Source organism: Pristis pectinata, chromosome 4 (assembly GCF_009764475.1).
Source record: "Pristis pectinata isolate sPriPec2 chromosome 4, sPriPec2.1.pri, whole genome shotgun sequence".
Taxonomy (NCBI): domain Eukaryota; kingdom Metazoa; phylum Chordata; class Chondrichthyes; order Rhinopristiformes; family Pristidae; genus Pristis; species Pristis pectinata.
Genome location: NC_067408.1, coordinates 84,697,583 through 84,717,703, shown reverse-complemented (window position 1 = coordinate 84,717,703; position 20,121 = coordinate 84,697,583). Strand labels below are relative to the sequence as shown.

The following is a 20,121-nucleotide window of genomic DNA, read 5'->3' as shown; positions in this document are numbered from 1 at the left end:
ACCAGAAGAAAAGCATTAGGAGTGACTGGAAATCTCTTGTACACAGTGACTTGAATATTGAGGCAAAGGGGACCCTCAGCCACATTTTGACTTGATTAATTCTCCTAATTTATTGCAGTGCTGCAAAAAGGAGACCTCTTCTCAGGGGCCATAAGCACTGATCTTCTGCGCAACAAAAAACATTTAATGAATGAATAAGAAAAGTTATTTAAATTGAATAGATAGCACTGGCAAGATCTCAGGGAGTCAGAAAGCTTCAAAAGACATCTTTATCTTTCCAGAGGACTCATTCTATCCATCATGATAAAAATAAACTCAACAAACTCTAATATTTCAACATGCTAGTGTTAATGTGCATTACTATAATGTAAAAGCTCAATGAATTACGTATTATTTATTATAGGAGATTTGTGTTTAAACATCAGTTAAGGTTAGGTAACTGAATCTGGTGCGAATGTAATTTGGGCAATATCAGTTCAGCTGCCCACAGAATGAATTTTGGAAGCAGAATACAAAGTGCTGGCACTACTATAGAGAGTATTTTGTTACAAACTAGAGATGAATTCCAAGAAGTATATAAATACATGTTATTAGAGGTTTATTCTGCTTTCAATTCAATAGAAATGAAAATTGAGAGAACTGTCTTTGTGGCTAAATTGATATTACTTGTTTCACAATATCCCCTCAACATCAAAATTACCTTGTTGACATTGATTTTAATATAAAGCATGCAGGAGCATATATCCAAATATATTATAATACTCACACAACATCAGACATATCTTAAAGGCCTGGGTTACACTAAACTACTTAGTGCATACTTTACATCCTGGCACAGAGTCCATATAGAAATATAAATAACAAAAGACCATAATTCAGTTTATGATATAGCTGCACAGATTCAGATTATTATTTTCAGAAGATGGCTGCACCAGTGTCTGCCTTGCATAATGGTATCAGATCTGTGCCTGACCAAAGTTTGATTGCAACAGCACAGTAACTGAGCTAACTTTCCAATAATGTACCACATTTTCCATGTGTCTGTTCCGCGATTCAAGAGTGTGGGTAAGGGCAAAGTTGCTGAGAGAGTTTCTTTTATTCTTCTTTTGCTTTTTTTCTACTTTTTGTTTAAAAATTTATGCTAGAATTACTTTAGAAAAGACAATGTATTGTATATTGTGGGAGTTAAAGGAAGAATCTGAGAACTGAGATGAAATGAGTAACCACATTTTGGCTTGACTTCCTGGAGCAATGAATTATATCAAAGAATCATGGATTTATAGTATTGTTTGGGCAAAGGAGGAGTACGTTCAGCCCACTGGGTCTCTGCCAGCGTCTTGTAGAGCAACCCTATCAGTACCATTCCCCAATACTTTCCCATATCTTTCAAATAATTCACTTCCCATTGCCTATTCAATTCCCTCTATAAAGCCCTGATTGATTCTGCTTGCAACATTCTTACGAGCAATGGATCCTAGATCCTAACTACTCTCTGAATAAAAAAAAGTTTCTCCTAACTTCCTTTGTATCTTTTTGCTTAAAGTTTAGTTTTATGTTTCATGATCCTTTATTATCTGTTAATGAGAGCATTTTCTCTCTATCTAAGCCGGTCATGATATTGAACACCATTATCAAACTCCATGTCAGACCCTTTGTACTCCAAGGAGAACAACCCCACCTTCTCTATCTGACATTATAGCTTAAAGGCTAGTTCCCTAGAATAAGGATCAATAAAGTAATTTCAGTTTCATTTTAAAAGAAGAATTGTGCTATGACCAAACACATTAACACCACAGGGATCTGCAATAACAATGGCTTGGATTTTCTGATGAGTGATGAAAGAACAGTACTTGCTGCTAGTTTGAAAAACTTGCCAACAAAGATTCAGCAGACTCCGTGGTGTAGATTTCCTCATTTCCAACGTGGCTTACTGTAAATTGGTTCATTATTGTCACATGTACTGAGGTACAGTGAAAAACTTTGTTTTGCAGGCCACCCATACAGATCATTTCATTACAATGGTACATTGAGATAGTACAAGGGAAAACAATAAAAGAATGCAGAAGGAAGTGTTATAGTTACAGAGAAAGTGCAGTGCAGGCAGACAATAAGGTGCAAGGCCATAACAAGGTAGATTGTAGGGTTAAGAGTTCATTTTACTGTAAGGGAAATTTTCAGCATTCAGTAGCAGGAGCCCATCAAATCTGGTTTATCAACCACTGAGACCGAAGAATTCCAAAAGCAAATCAGGGAATAAAAATCAAAGAGGGGCTAATCTGAATAATCCCTGGAAAAGAGGCAGAGATCCACCTACCAACTTCATATTGAATTATTAATTATTATTGGCACATTAGGTGCATGCATGTGTGCTGTTCATTGGCTGTGTACCTCAGCCAGGGAAGCAATTTTATGATTGGCTGCATTTCTTGAGACTACCTGACCCTCTCAAGGTGAAGACTGCATATGGTTGCAGCACATGCTGGGAGGCATTCTGGATCTCATTCTGGAAGATATTGAAGGATAGCACAATACTGGACAGAGTAGGCTCCACGGTTTTTAGACACAGGACTGGAGGCTTTAGTCGAAGATGGGCAAACTGGAGAGTTGAACTACATCCATAGGGGGACCAGTGAAGCTCTCCAGATGCTCAGGATAGGGAGAAGAAACCAGTGGTTGTCTTTACTCTCGGGATTTGGATGTAGTGCTGCAAAAAGCTCAATCACCACAAGCACATGGATAAGGTCTGTGATCAGATCTTCAAATATCGTGTTTCACAAATTGTCCCTCCAAAGCTCATACACTCCTCAATATACTCTATCAATTATATCTATCAATCCTAACATCACACCAAATGCAACACTAGCTTCACACACTCCTCAATACATTACAACCCAAACATTCACTTAGCAACAATTTCTATCAATCAAGACCTTCAGGTGCTTCACCACACTCTCACACAGGTTTCATGCTCACACCATACGGCTTGTACACACAACCAGCTATTGAACCATAACTGGCACATTACCAAACGTAATGCCCACCTGTTCATTTTCTTCACATCTCACTTCCTGCTTATTCTACAATCAGAAGAGACCAGCAGATGGTCAGAATATGCACTTCTGTTTCCTCTTCTCCCTCAGAAGCATTATAGTTTTCTCCCTTTGAATAGCAAGAACTGCATATAGCCAATGGTCAAAGAGAGCGACAGTAGAGATCAACACACACTATCAGTCAGTTGATATTTACTCCATGCCAGCCATCAGCATTCTGCGCATAACTCAGAGGTAATTTTAGAGGTGTGATCTGGATGTAGCAAGTTGTAGAACACAGTATTCCTGCAGGGATAAAGAATAGCATAGATGCCAGCTCCCCAAAATACATGATTACCAAGTTCTGCTGCAGAGAATTCCAATCACATCTTTGATTGGGCAGCCGACAGACAAAGTCTGATGGGTATATGCAGTGGAATGTTTGGTGTACTGGGATGCATACCAAAAAAGTGTCAATGAGCGTGGAGAAGTCATGGAGTTGTAGAGTCATACAGTAATACAGCATGGAAACAGTCCCTTCAGCCCAATCCATCCATGCTGACCATGGTGCCAACCAAGCTGGCCCCATTTGCCTGCATTTGGTCCATATCCCTCTAAACCTCTCCCATTCATGTACTTAACCAAATGTCTTTTGAATGTTCTTATTGTACTTGTCTCAACCATTTCCTCTGGCAGCTCATTCCATATACGCACCACACTCTGCTTGAAGTTTTTGCCCTTCAGGTCCCTTTTAAATCCTAAAACCTATGCCCTCTGGTATTTAATTCCCCTTCCCTAGGTAAAAGACAATCCCTATCTATACAGCTCATGACTTACCCTATCTATATCCCTCATGACTTTATACACTTCTATAAGGTCACCCCACAATCTCCTACATTCCAAGGAATGAAATCTTAGCCTGTCCAACCTCTCCCTATAACCCAGGCCCTCAAGTTCTGGCAGCATCCTTGTAAATCTTCTCTGCACTCTTTCCAGTTTAATGATGTCTTTCCTAAAACAGGGTGACCAAAACTGTACACAATACTCCAAGTGCAGTCTCACCAACATCTTGTACAACTGCAACATAACATCCCAACTCCAGTACTCAGTGCCCTAACTGATGAAGGTCAGCCAAATGCCTTCTTCACCACCCTGTCTACCTGTGACTCTGCTTTCAGCGAACTATGTACTTGTACTCCGAGGTGCCTCTGTTCCAGAACACTCCCAGGGCCTGACCATTCACTATAAAAGTGTAGCAGTTAGCGTAACGCTATTGCAGTGCCAGCGACTTGGGTTCAATTCCGGCCGCTGTCTGTAAGAAGTTTGTATGTTCTCCCCTTGTCTGCATGGGTTTCCTCTGGGTGTTCCAGTTTCCTCCCATATTCCAAAGACGTACGGGTTAGGAAGTTGCGGGTATGCTATGTTGGCGCCAGAAGTGTGGCGACACTTGCGGGCTGCCCCCAGAACACTCTACGCAAAAGATTAATTTCACTGTGTGTTTCAATGTACACGTGACTAATAAAGATATCTTAAAATGTAACATTTCACACTTACCTGAATTGAAAGCCTCTTGCCAATCTTTGGCCCTCTTACTGAGCTGATCAAGAACCCACTGTAATTTTTGATAACCTTTTTCACTGTCCAGTGTTAATATTACACAGCCTACTGCCCTTCTATCATGCCATGGAAATGACAACCTCCCCCCCCCCGCCGACCTAAGTTCTATTCCTTAGCCAATGCATCAATGTCCCAACCCAGAAATACAAACAACAGTGTACTAAAAGTTGAAGTCAGTGATTCTGTGTTGACTGCCTTGGTGAAGACAGGATCAGCACATGCTGAGGAGAAGTGGAGCAAAAAACAAACTGCTGGAGGAATTCAGCAGGTCAGGACTGATGCAAGGCCCGAAACATTGACTATCCCTCTGCTTCCGCCGATGCTGCCTGACCCACTGAGTTCCAGGTAAGAGTGCCTGCAATCTCTTGTGTCTCCTGAGGAGAAGTGGGGTGTCATAAATGGCAGGTTTAGGATTCCCACCATGAACTGCATGTGCGCGATGCCAGGGGCTATTGTCCATTTCAAATGCTGTAAATTCTGAGCCATTTTTGTGTCAACGAGAACACAGGAGAGAAAAAGTACTGAGCTGTAGGTTTGAACATCAAATTTACATCTTTCTCCTGATCGATCATTATCCGTATTTTCCTATGGAAAAGAACCAAATATAGGAGAGTCAATATCACAGAACATAGAATATAGAACAGTACAGCATTGGACAGGCCATTCGGCCCACGATATGGTGCTGATCTTGATGCCAATTTCTACTAAACGTCATCCTCCTGTGTATCATCCATATTCCTCCATTCCCTTCATATTCATGTGTCTATCTAAAAGCCTCTTGAAATTCACCAAACTACCTGCTTCCACTACAACCCCAGGAACCTAATCCAGGCAGCTACCAGTCTCTATGTTAAAAAACTTGTCCCTCACATCGCATTTAAACTTCCCCCCTCTAACCTTACAAGCATGTCCTCTGGTGTTTGACATTTCTACCCTGGGGAGCAGATTCTGACTGTCTACCCTATCTATGCCTCTCATAATTTTAAAAACCTCTATCAGGTCTCCCCTCAGCCTCCAACACTCCAGGGAGAACAATCCAAGATTGTCCAACCTTTCCTTAGAGCTCATCCTGGTAAACCTCTTACACATCCTTTCCACAGTCTCCACATCCTTCCTATAATGAGGTGACCAGAACTGCACACAATACCCCAGGTGTGGTCTAACTAAAGTTTTATACAGCTGCAGCATGACTTCCTTACTCTTATACTCAACATCCCTACAATGAAGGCAAGCATGCCATATGCCTTATTAACCGCCTTATCCACTTGCATAGCTACTTTCAGTGAACTATGGACCTGGACCCCAAAATCCTTCTAAACCTTAATGCTATTCAGGGGCCTACCATTGACTGTAAACTTTCTCCTTTCCTTTGACCTGCCAAAGTGCAACACCTCACACTTGCCCAGATTAAACTCCATCTGCCACTTCTCTGCCCATATCTGTAACTGATCTACATCCTGCTGTATTCTTTGATAGTCCTTTACACTGCCCACAACCCCACCAATCTTGGTGTCATCCACAAACTTGCTAATCCACCCAACTACATTTTCATCAAAATCATTGATGTATATCACAAACAACAGAGGTCCCAGCACCGATCCCTGGGGAACACCACTGGTCACCGACCTCCAGCCAGAATAACAGCCTTCCACCCCTACTCTCTATGGGCAAGCCAGTTCTGAATCCAAACTTCCAATTCACCCTGGATTTGCCTTCTGAATCAACCTACCATGAGGGATCTTATCAAATGCCTTATGAATATATCGATAATGTCCATGTAGATAACATCCACTGCCTTACCCTCATTAAGCTCCTTTGTCAGCTCCTCAAAAAACTCAATCAAGTTTGTAAGGTTTGACCTGCCCCTCACAAAGCCACACTGACTGTCCCTAAGCAGGCCATGCCTTTCCAAATGTGCATAAATCCTATCCCTCCATATCCTCTCCAATAGCTTCCCTACCACTGACGCGAGGCTCACAGGCCTATAATTACCTGGGTTAACCCTATTTCCCTTCTTGAACAAAGGCACTACATTTGCTACTCTCCAGTCCTCCAGGACCTCTCTTGTTGTTAGTGAGGACACAAAGATCCTTGTCAAATCCCCAGCAATCTCCTCACTTACTTCTTTCAATATTCTGGGATATATACCATCAGTCCCTAGGGACTTATTCACCTTAATACTTTTCAGAAGACCCAGCACTACCTCCTCCTTCATCTCAAAATGTCCCAGCACATTAGCATGCCCCACTCTGTTTTCACTATCCTCCAATTCCTTCTCCTCGGTAAATACCAACGCAAAGTACTCACATAGTACTCAGCCACTTGCTCTGTCTCCAAGCACAAATCCCCTTGTTTATCCTGGAGTGGACCTACCCTCTCCTTAGTTATCCTCTTTTTCTTAATATAAGTATAAAATGCCTTGGGATTCTCTTTGATCCTACCGCCAAGGACATTTCATGGCCCCTTTTGGCTTCCCTAATCACCGGATTGAGCACTTTCCTGCTAAGTTTATATTGCACAAGGGCCCAGTCTGATTTTAGCTTCCTAAACCTGACGTATGCTCCTTTTTCTTCCTGACTAAATTTAGGAACTCTGAGGTCATCCAGGATTCCCTTACTGTACCATCCTTGTCCTTCCTCCTTACTGGAACATGAAATCCTGAACTCTGATCAGCTAGTCTTTAAACAACTCCCACATGTCATACGTGGACTTGTCCAACAGCAGCTGCTCCCAATCAAAGCTGCTTAGCTCCTGTCGTAATTTGCCCTCCCCCAATTTAGTACCTTCCCACAAGATCCAATTTTGTCCTTACTCATAACTATCTTAAAATATAATGAGTTGTGGTCACTGTTCCTTAAATGTTCACCCATCAGGCTGTCACCTGTCCTGGCTCATTTCCCAAAACTAGGTCCAGTATGTTCTCTCCTCTCATTGGACTCTCCACAAACTGTTTCAAGAACCCCTCTTGGATGCACTAAAGAAATCCCACCCCAATTAAGCTTCTTGTATTAAGGAAGTTCCAATCAATACTGGGGGATTTAAAGTCCCCCACTATGACAACCCTGTTGTTTCTATAACCTCTCCATAATCTGTCTACATATCTGATTCTCCACCTTTCGGTAGCTATTGGGGGGGAGGACCTATAGTATAATCCCATCAGCATTATTGCACCTATCCTATTTCTGAGCTCCACCCAAATTGCCCCTGTGGATGAGCCCTCCAGTACGTCCTCTCTGAGTACTGCCGTGGCATTCTCCCTCTTTTACTCCCCTCTCTATCACGTCTAAAACAACGAAACTCAGGAACGTTGAGCTGCCAGTTCTGTCCCTCACACAGCCGGGTTTCTGTAATGGCAACAACATGGTAATTCCATGTCCTGATCCAGGATCTAAGTTCATCCTCCTTATCCATAATACTCCTAGCATTGAAATAAACACATTTCAGCCCATCAATCCCACCATGTTTATAAGCCTGCCCCTTGTTGTCCTTCCGTTCAGTTGTATTTGTCACACCATCTTTCTTGCCCTCAACCCTACCACCTGTTGCCCTGCTGCTGTGATTCCCATCAATGGGCAAGCTCAATACAACTGGAAAAGGATTTACCTTTCTAGAAGTGGATCCTGTTAAGACCACTGCTCATAGCTGCGTTTTTCCTGAATTGTCGGATCCTCAGTACTTCAAATAAATGAAATGGTTTTCTTAACCTCAAAGGTGCATTCTCATCCCACTAGTCCAGTTTCCGTGGAAGGACTCATGTGTACTGGTGGACTCCACAGGGTTCCTCTCCAGGGACACCCAGGCATGAGCATAACCTCACAGGAGCCCCGAATAATTAAGATGGACAGACTCTGTGAAAAGTGCGTCGTGGGATGTTTTATATCCACCAAAGAGAACAGAGTTTGTCCCAGCAGAACAACACATTCAAAGGACAGCAGCTCCAGTGTAGTGTTGGACTCCTTCTGTGTCCCTAGGACAATTCAGGCCAGATTTTCTGTATATGTCCACAGATTGGGACTCAAGTCCACAATCTCCTGACTCAGGCACAGCTTACACTATGCCAAAAGCATATTAGGCTACAGGCCTTGTAGACAAATCTTTTTTCTTTAAAGTGTACCTTTTGTGGTAAGCAAATTACTTGTAAGGCACCTTAAATTGAACGTTCCCAAATGTGAAAACAAAGGCAAAGAAAGAGGTTTTATAGAAGTTTTTAGTAAATTTACAAAAATACAGGGCACACTTTTTAATTAATAATGTGGAATTATGGGAAAGATATCAATACAATTATATCACAGGAAAGATAACAATGCAATTATGAATTAAATGTTTCATTAACATTATGTTTGCAATTGAAATATGAATAAATTAAACAATCTGGAAGGAATCAAAGAGGGATGTATTGGTATTGGTTTATTATTGTCACTTGTACCAAGGTACAGTGAAAAACTTGTCTTGCATACTGATCGTACAGGTCAATTCATTACACAGTGCAGTAACATTGGGTTAGTACAGAATGCATTGATGTAGTACTGGTTAAAAAAATAACAGTACAGAGTAAAGTGTCACAGCTACAGAGAAAGTGCAGTGCAATAAGGTGCAAGGTAGTTCAATAGTCTTATCACAGTGGGATAGAAGCTGTCTTGAAGTCTGGTGGTACGTGCCCTCAGGCTCTTATATCTTCTACTTGATGGAAGATGAGAGAAGAGAGAATGACCTGGGTGAGTGGGGTCTTTGATTATGCTGGCTGCTTCACCAAAACAACGAGAGGTAAAGACAGAATCCAAGGAGGGGAGGCTGGTGTCTGTGATGCACTGGGCTGCGTCCATAACTCTTCGCAGTTTCTTGCGGTCCTGGGCAGAGCAGTTGCCATACCAAGCTGTGATACATCCAGATAGGATGCTTTCTGTGGTGCATCAGTAAAAGTTGGTGAGAGTCATAGGGGACAAACCAAATTTCTTTAGCCTCCTGAGGAAGTAGAGCTGGTGAGCTTTCTTGGCCGTGGCATCTAGATGATTTGACCAGGACAGGCTGTTGGTGATGTTCAATCCCAGGAACCTGAAGCTCTCAACCCTCTCGACCTCAGCACCATTGATGTAGATAGGTGCATGTACACTGCCCCCTTTCCTGAAGTCAATGACCAGCTCTTTTGTTTTGTTGACATTGAAGGAAAGGTTGTTGTCATGACACCATTCCACTAAGCTCTCTATCTCCTTCCTGTACTCCGACTCATCGTCGTTTGAGATACGGTCTACAACGGTGGTATCATCTGCAAACTTGTAGATGGAGTTGGAGCAGAATCTGGCCACACAGTCATGAGTTTATAGGGAGTAGAGTAGAGGGCTAAGGATGCAGCCTTGTGGGGCACCAGTGTTGAGAATAATCGTGCCAGAGGTATTGCTGCCTCTCCTCACTGATTGCGGTCTGTTTGCTAGAAAGTCCAGGATCCAGTTACAGAGGGAAGTGTTGAGTCCTAGGTCTCGGACTTTGACGACAAGCTTGCTGATAAACCAAAGTAAACATAAGGAAATGAGGCAGAAATGTTAAAGTAAAATGAAAAAATGCCAGAACTGAGACAAAGTGCCAATATTATGTGGACAACTAGATCCTATTAAAATAAAAACTCAATCCTATGATTAGAATAGATACTATATAGAAAAAGAGTTATAAAAATTATGTACTTTTATTTATGGTTTCAATGTCATGTATTGATCTCTATTTACTCATATCTGTTCAATTATATTACAGGCAGTTGGCTTGATATAAAATTCTAAGTAGGCCTACTGGATTAGCATTTCATGAAATCATGTCTTGTCTTTACATAACAGAAAGATTACATTACCTGTAAATTGAAAGAATAAAACAGTGGAATGAGGGAAATCTCAGTGGTATGAGCTATTATGCAGATATCTCTTTTGTATGCCATTTGGGATTATGTTGCAATTCATCTGAATAATATTCCCTTCTGAATTGAGGATGAATTTGTGCTTTCATTCTCTGTCACTTCTCTTTGTGTCTGTGAAGATGGAATTGCTCCTTGGCAGTGGGACACAACAGACTGTGAGTGAATCAGCAGCCCTTTTACACCATCTCTGATATTACTTGCCACAGAAGAGTCAATTGGACATGGTGTAATGTGGATTGTTGCTTCTCCGTGAGCTTGTTTTATGCTGCTGGAAATGTCTACATTATTTCATTGCCTCTTAAATATAATTTTATACGGTCTCCCTGACGCCTACTTAAAGTAAATGGAAGATCAAGAAATTAGCTTGATATAACTGTAAGTTAGAGAATCTTCAGCCTGAATGCAATTTAAGTAGTAATTATTTTCACACAGTTAATTGCATTTTAAAAAAACTGCAAAGCAATTTTACTGATGCTATGTATAATTGAAGCATTTAGGGAAAGGATAGACTTTTTGATAGTGCTGGAAAGCAGCACCAAGGGAAAAAAAATCTGATTATGCTCTGCACAGAGATTAAAGCAGCCTTACCTGTTCCTATCCTTTCACAGCCTGTCATTCACTTCAATCTAGATGATAAAAACAATAATTGGCTGCAAATCTTCAGGTTTATTCGTGGGCGAGGAAAGTGTGACTTTCCTTTTCTAGTCACCATGTAAATTGCTGCAAATTCAAGCTCGCTATAGGTACCATCCCTGATTTAGTGGTATCAAATGTACCTGCAATTAGTCCAAGCATCTTAATTTTGCAGGATTATAATTATTCTGCATCTATGGTTTTGTGTTCTGCCCAGAATAACCTGAATAGTGATTTATGGCACAAACTACCTTGTTTCCTGTCTCAATTTTCTTACAGTGAATTTACTTTACAATTTCCTAGAAATGTAATTTGAATATACTGCAAAGAGTGAATAGGGAAGATTGGAACAGCCTAACCAATGATACAACCCATCTGCATCAAAGTACTAATTATGCCAACTAATTAAAATTATATTGTGCAGATCAATATTGGCATAGCATGCGTCATAGAATTCTAAATTTCAAATCCTTTCACTTTACTGAACTTGTTTTGAATTTTTGGTACAGTCAGAAAATTTTTAAATTACAGATTTTTTAAACAATCTTTTCTGAAGATGACAATAGCCATTTAAGCTACCAAAACAAATCAGGAAAAATAAACTCTTCTTTCATGTATTTCTAGGCAAGAATTGAAACTCAAAGACCTAATTTTGCAAAATGATAGCCTCCTCTCTCCCATCTCCATCCTTATCTGGATGGTTGAAACACATATGAATCCGTACAGGATTTAGAAATACACAGGTATCCCTGGTAACCAACTTACAGGCATTAGGTCACATGAATAGATCAGTGAGGGACCTAATGACTGCTTAAGGTTCACTTGCTAAAGTCAATCAATAACTAAGCAGAGCTTTCTAGTTTTTTTTCTGCTTTCAGGTCAAGGGTCATCACAGTATCCTAATTTATTCTTAGGATCTCAAAAACATGGGAGTACTTAGCTCCGTCTGTTTCCCCTTTCTAAATCCTACCAGGTTTTAAATCCAAAATCAGGGCCATCTAACTGCTACTTAATGATTTATTTCCTGGATTTAATTGTTTAATGCTGAACCCATCCCCAACACGGCCACTGTTTAAATGCCAACACGCTTGCAGATACGCATTCAAAGACAGAGGCCGCATACTCATGCACTGATAGTTTGTGCCATGGCTTTCAATATGCTCTGAAATGCTATGCTCCCCATGAAATCCAGTGGCAGATTTCCATCTTGTTGAGATTCCATAGGACTTGTGATGGAAAATTTAATGATTTCAATGAGGACTGTAGGGCTGTGGGAAGGAAAAGCAAGGAAAATAATTTTTGTAATTATTTGTGGCTTTTTCTTGGAACATTTCATTTCTGTGTCTTTAATTTTTTTCAATGTTTTAATACTTTTAATCCATTATTTTATTTTTAACATTTTTTGAATGTTTTTGGATGTCAGGAACATTTAAAAACCCTGACAGATTTGATGGAGACACAAGTGACTACAGATGCTGGAATCTGGAGAAAGAAATAAAACACTGGAAGAAGTCAGCAGGTCAAGCTGTATCTGTGGAGGCAAAGAGATAGTCCTGATGCAGGGTCTCATCCCCGAACTTCAATCATCCCTTTGAAGATCTGTCTTATCGCAGATCACAGATCATCACAGATGCTGCCTGACCTGCTGAGTTTTTCCAGCATTTTATTTCTTGCTGACAGCTTTGATAACCAGCAAAGCAGGAATAAGGCCAGAGGCATGGAGCTTAAACATAGGATTGCTCCAGACCCTGCTGTTGCCAAGGCCTTGCTGCTTGACTCTGGGTCCCTATGCCCTTCCTATTTGATTCAAGCAGCGAGCAGTGTCTATGGGCAGCACACCTGTGAATGCAAAGTACAGGCCATTTTATATTCTCCCCTCATTTTTAAATCCTGATAATGCCTTGGATTATGCAAACCTTGGCCTGTCATCTGTATTTATTAATAAATAAAAGTTAAATAATTATACACATATAAAACAAGGTATTCTTTGTGCACCAACTAGTACATATATGTGCATTCATAAGGTCATATCCAGGCATGCATTTGTGTCACGTGTACATCTAGCCATTCAATTCTATGCTTGTTGAAATGAGCACCGTTCTATTTTGTGTATGGTGCTGTGTGTGGTCTGCAGTATCTTCTTGAAGATACAAACTGCTAATTTGCAATTCTTCATGGCTCATAATCCACCTTGTGCCAACAAATGAATAAAGCATAGGAAATGGGGCATCAAAACATTACATGTCTCAAAACTAGGAAGAAAAACAAAGAAAATCAGATTTGCTTCATTCCGTAACCTTTGACCATGATTGGTTCCTAAAAGGTGCCAGTTAAAAGAAATCTATGGAGCAAATGATATACTGTAAGTCTATGACTGTTTTTAGCATGCATTATTTTGCTTCATTTATCCATGTATGTCTGTATACTGTATGTTCCTATCTAAGTAAAGTCAATACTCAAATTTAGAACTGCTGCATTGTCTGTATCTTTCCAACAACCGATTGGATTACTTGTCCTGATATTTCAGAACGACAATAAATATAAAAACATAGCTATTATTGTACAAAAAGACTGAGTTTGATCTAGTTTATCAGCTCTCGTCACCTGAGTAGTCAGATGATATAATTATTATGGAATTGATGATGAATCACCAGGCACAGTCTCCGACTTAGAAATGAGCAATGGAAACTAATAGTGGAGAGAAACTTAATACTGAATAGTTCTGAGAAGCATAGATCTAACATAAATACTGAAAATGCTGAAATCACTCAGCAGGTCAGGCAGCATCTGTTGAAACAGAAACAGAATTAACGTTTCAGATCAAAGACCTTTTTATTTGTAGCATCGGGCTAAAGTCTGCTTCTGCCAAACAAACCTTTCCCACCCTAGAAAGTACAGAGACAGGGAAAATTGCATTTGTCCATCAATAACAATTGGCTATATTTTAACAGATTTTAGAGATGATATTGCTTTGAGGAGTTCCCAACAAAACATCAATTTATAATGCTAGCATTTATATTTAGAAATCCAGCCAGTTTTGAACATTAGGTTAATATATTGAATTAATATTTTAATAAATGGTCTAATTTCAGTGTATTTGTAATTACTATTTTGTAAAAATATGTAGGCAATGGAGGCACAATATAAAATATCCATGACACAACCAATAGAGTTCACAAATATTCTATGAACATGAAACAATGACCAAACAGAACAACTTTGTCATAAGCTGATGGCAGTCAAAATAAATTTGAATAGGGACAGACTGGCATTCATCAGCTGCAAGTGCTAGCTGTAACCATAGCAACTCACACCTATCAACAGCCTGTGAGCTTTTTGTGGCATCAGTATCGCAGACAAAACATATTGGTATCACACAGCTGGCACAGAGCAACAAAAAAACTCTGCAGGCTCTCAGTGCCCGTTAGTATTCTGTCTGTCATTATGACAAGCATGGGATGAAGTGACAACATTAAAATCCTCTCCATGGAACTAAATCATCACACAAAACATGGACTGTAAAAAAAATAAGTTTACTTAACATTTGGAATGAGACCCTACGAAGCTTGAACACTGCGTGTGGAATGCACTTCTGGGTACTGTTGGCCTGGAATTTTTACTAAGGTATTCGCTTGCTGTGATGATTGGTTGCCTGCCCTTTAAAACTGCTCATACCTGAGGTGGGGTCTCCCAGCACAAACTTCTTCCACAAGGAAGCTAGTTCCAGTCTTATCAGCAAGATACTGCAGTGTGCTTTGCTAGTCGACAATCTCACTGAAATTCTTTGACAGACAGTTAATTCACTCCCTCAGGTTAAGCTGCCTGTCAGAAGTTGTCAAAGACAAGAGTGCTTGTGACATCTGTGAAACTCACAAACAGTCAAATATATTTGACAACTATTAAAAATTAAATGCACTACTAAAATGTTCACAATAATATTAAACATTTTAAAGATTAGAATTTGTACAGGTTTATAAGCAATCAAATAGCTATAAATTAAGTCAATTAAATTAAAAATTGAAGCTTTCCTGTAACTTGCCTCTCTCTCTTGCAGCTATTGCTCTCCATTGAAATTAAATGGAGTTGCTGAATTTGCTCCAGATCTTGGTCTAGTTCTAGGTTCAGTGGGCAAATTCACTGGTACAACTGCTGGAAAACTGCAAAAGTTCACACTACCCCATGGATTCTATGAGAATGATGATGGTAGAAATCAGCTACATGAAAGTTCAGTTTGTCTACCTTCACACTCACTTCTACAGGAGTACCGGACTTCCAGGGAGAACTGCTGGTTTTCAGCAGAAAACTCAGTTCCACATTTATCATGTACATAAAAGAGACTTGAGCAACATACCCAAGATTCTATAACATTTAACTTAGTGGCAAGCCTTGTGACCCATCTGTGACCCTTCCAGCAGCAGCCCAGCAGGACAATTAGGAGCGGTAGAAACAGGATTGCACGGGAATCTTGTATTCCTCGGAGTTTCATTTCCAGAAGGAAGGAACACAACTTCCATTCACCCCATTGCAATCCTCTCACTCTTAATGCAAGAAGCGTCTTACACTTCAATAGAACTGGTGTATCTCGTGAGATGCCTCTCAGAAGGATAAATATGAGACTTATTAAGATAGGATTTAAGAGATCTTTATTAGTCATATGTACATTGAAACACAGAGTGAAATGCATCTTTCGTAGTGTTCTGGGGGCAGCCCGCAAGTGTCGCCACGCTTCTGGCGCCAACATAGCATGCCCACAACTTCCTAACTCGTACATCTTTGGAATGTGGGAGGAAACCGGAGCACCCGGAGGAAACCCACACAGCCATGGGAAGAATGTACAAACTCCTTACAGACAGTGGCCGGAATTGAACCTGGGTTGCTGGCGCTGTAATAGCGTTATGCTAACCGCTACACTACCGTGTTTAGTTACATTAAGACCAGGAAATAATGAAGTGAATGAAACAAAAACAATGACAGGGTTGGATTGGACTACCTTCACAAGCGCCCCTCTCCATGGCCAGATTTCAGGCAACACTGGACAGGAGGAACTCGAGATATACCAAAAATGGCATTTGAACTAGTTTCTCCCTGTCAGTTATAGACAGGTCACTCACAGACACCACAGATTCCAGCAGGGTCATTGGCACTTGCTCCATTATAATTCAACAGGTGTCAATCAGCTTTCCAGCAGCTTTGCCTCATGCCCAGAAATTCCTCTGGTACTGTGGAGGACCATAAAACTGCATGTTAATTTTGGGAGAAACCTGGGTACACAAATAAAATAGCATTTACAGTGTTGTTACAGAAACACAGCTGACAATAATCCAACAAAATTCCTGTCCCTTCAAAGCCAGCCAAAATAAAACTTAGAACAATTAAAACGTTTCTGGAAATAATTAAAAATTTAAATGATATAACACTTACCAAAGTTCTTGTTGCTATTACTCTCCAATAAAATGAATCAGGTCACTTGGCATAGGTTGAGATGCGAATTTCCCAGCATGCACCTTGGAGAAGTGCAGCAAGTTTGAGCTCTGCTACAGTTAACAAACCCCAGTGTGCACCTTTCCGCGCCTGCACATGCTTGTGCAGGAGTGCAGAGTTCTTGAGGTTTGCACAAGGAAATGACAGCAAACGCATACAGAATTTTCTGCATTTTGTTATATTAGTGCACAATGCATTTGTAATTATCTGCTTTTATAATGTGGCAAATTTATAATATCTTAATTCTGTTTCTTCCCCCTCCCCACTCCAGGTATTCAAACAAAAGAACTTGAAACTAGTGAGTCTGTAACTGCCATGGAAGGTAGTTCAGCAGTATTACAATGTGCCTCTTCAAATGAAGGTCTCCAACTGGTATTAGTTGAATGGGAGAAGTCCATTAACAAAACTAAACTTGTTGTGTACCATGTGTCCACAAACAAAACAACTCTCTATGGTGAACGAATAGGATTGGAAGTTAAGGGACAACGTTCCACAATCACAATCAAAGGAGTTCTCACATCAGACAAAGGCTGGTATTTCTGCATACTTCATACCTATCCAGCAGGAAAACTAATGGGCAAAATATACCTGGACGTAAAAGGTAATTTTAAGGTGATTGGAGGAAGGTATAAGGGGGGTGTCAGGGATAAGTTTTTTTTACACTGTCACGAACCAGCAACAAAAGAAACACACTGAGCATGATTTAGTGTTAAAAACTATTTTATTAATCACTACTTATGATAATACGTAAAATAAAAGTAAAAATGTTAGTATGTTAGAATTCAAGAATGTTAAACCTCGAACGTTAACCCCAAAACTAAACTCGTCGTGTGTGTGTGTGACAAAGTCCAAAACTCCCAGTTCCTGAATGGTTCTTAAAGTTCAGTTCCGCAAGCCATAAGGTGAAACATGAGCAAGGGCTTCTTCAACAACCACCGTTGTCTGAAGATAAGATGTAGATGTAGAAAAACATAGAGAGAGAGTACATACGAAATCCAAATGTTCCACGATGGAACCCAAACGACACTTCAGTGTTTACTCGGTAGTGACTTCCTCACCCCGAAAAGCATCCGAACTGTGGTCGTCCACATACAAATACCTGTTTCCTTCTACAGGTCAGCAACAAAGTGAACTCCACCGGATTACTTCCAACTTCCATACATGGATTTCAGTGGCAAACACAGTTATTGTTTCTCATCCCTCTTTAGAGAAAACAAGCAGGCTGGTGTCTCTCTCCCTTCTCTCTCTCTCTCCTTCTTCTTCTTCTGACTTCTTCAACAACGTCATTACGTCCTTTATCTTCTATTGACGTAAGCATGCCCCACACACACATACACACACACTCTCTATCTTAAAGGGACTTTCACTGAGTCCGTAACAACACAGAGAGTGGTGGGTGCATGGAACGCACTGCCGGCAGAGGTTGTGGGGGCAGATACATTAAGGACATTTAAGAGACTCTTAGATAGACACATGAATGATAGAAAAATAGGGGGCTATGTGGGAGGGAAGGGTTAGATAGATCTTAGAGCACGATAAAATGTCGGCACAACATTGTGGGCCGAAGGGCCTGTACTATGCTGTAATGTTCTATGTTCTATGTTCTAGGTAAAGATAAAGTTTTAAAGGACATCTGAATGACAGAAATTAACACATTATTTTGGTTTATAAAGATAAACTAATGGGCAAGAAGTTGTATGCCTAGTTATTTTTGGGGGGATGAGTTAATTCACAACAAATTTTTGGAACTAGATAAGCCATTTAGACTTCCAAATGATTTTACTTTGCACTATTCGGATTCTCTCACATGTGTCCTCTGTGGTTGTAATCATTGGGTGTTAGAAACAAACAAGCCTCAGCTGGGAGGATGTGTCCACAAACAAAACTCGCTGGAGTCTGGCAGTCAAGCAAAACCTGAAACCCACAGAGTCCCTCAGAGGGCAACGGTGCTGCCTGTTGTCTGGAGACATGAATCAAGAATCCAAAGGTATTGTGGAAGAAGAGAGAGAAGAAAGGCACTGCACAGGAAGCTGTCCCCACAGCCGATCCTCAAGCAGTAACTCCCACGCTTCAGCTTTGCTGAGGAGCAAAATGTGAAACACACTTGCTACGCCAAGGAGGTCATCAGCAAATCTGCTGCAGCCACAGACAGAAGCTAAACCGGCACATGGACTCTGCAGCCTGTGGCGATCAAAGTCACCACAGTCCTTTTTATGCCATTGAACTATTTCAGGCTACAATACGTAGCAGCAAAGACAAATTACAGCTGGTTTGCACCATTGATCTGGGGATGTCACTGAGACCTAATAAGCCAGAGGAATTGACATGTCACCTTTCTCATGGCCCGAACATGGAATGATTAGCAAGCCCTTGACTCCACTAATACTGCAGTCGTTACAGCCATTTAATACGCCATGGACTTCATCCATATTGATTTGAATTCCGACTATCACCAGCCTGCTAAGTTCTCAGCAGAAAGATGTGCAGCTTGTTTGTGACCAGAGGTAACATGTCATGCAGATCTGGTGGCAGCAGAGACTTAAAGGTCATGAGTGGAGTAGATCCAGCTCCTGCTTTAACACCTATTACAACAAAAATGCTGAAAATAGGCAAATTATAAGGGATCTGAATGGTGCTTGTTTATGTTGCTTCCTCTTGGATACCTTTAACAATCTGGCAGTGTTGACAGTGCAGGAGAAGATCAGCCACAGGACATCGTATCTTCAACCTGCTCCTTTTCAACATGCAGAAAACAGCTGTAATAATGAACCAAGTGTTCTCAGATTCAGTGAAATCGCACGTCCACGGTTACACAAATTAAATGCACTTCAGATTACTTTTATATCAAATGGTTAATTGAATCTCTTAAGAGTTGAAAGCACATCACCAGCAGAGTAGAATGAATCATTCATACTTGCAGCTCACAGCTAGTTTCTGAGTAACACCACCACCTAACATATGCACAGAGAGAAATTTTGTGTGGTTTATGCTCCTCACTTCTATATTTTACTGTTGACTTCCTGTTCTCTCCCTTGGGAATCACACATCTCTGGTCGCAACCACAGAAGCAGAATTAAAGGCTGTTTTCCTCTGTTCTCCTGTAGATGAGGCAGAGTGGGGTTGAAATTAATCCTGGCTGATCCCTCTTCTCAATGGAAAAGTAAGCTTGACTGAATGCAAGATAATCTGTTGTACCCAACACACTGCATCTGCATGAAATTTAAAAAGATTTGTCCTGTAAACCTATTTCTCACTGTTTTCTCCAATTCTGTGCCTCTGACTTTGATCTTCTTGAAGAGATAGTCTCAGTTTCAAAGTTTCTGCATGGTACCATGCCTTAGTTTGGATAGTTTCCGAATCTCTATAAATGCAAAAAAAAATATTGGGACTGTTCATGAAATGAAAAGGCTGATCTTTGTTCCTCATTCAAGTCTTTGTCTGAGTTGGAGGCTGACCTGATAT

The 20,121-nt window shown here is 40.6% G+C and overlaps 1 protein-coding gene across 1 annotated transcript in view; it reads left to right on the top strand.

Moving 5' to 3' along the window:
- Positions 1 to 20,121, top strand: part of LOC127569819 (T-cell immunoreceptor with Ig and ITIM domains-like) — a 35,752-nt gene that overhangs the window by 1,711 nt on the left and 13,920 nt on the right. Inside the window, exon 2 of the mRNA XM_052014759.1 lies at positions 16,931 to 17,260. Coding sequence (XP_051870719.1) covers positions 16,931 to 17,260 — 330 coding nt within the window. The remainder of the gene's footprint in view (positions 1 to 16,930; positions 17,261 to 20,121) is intronic.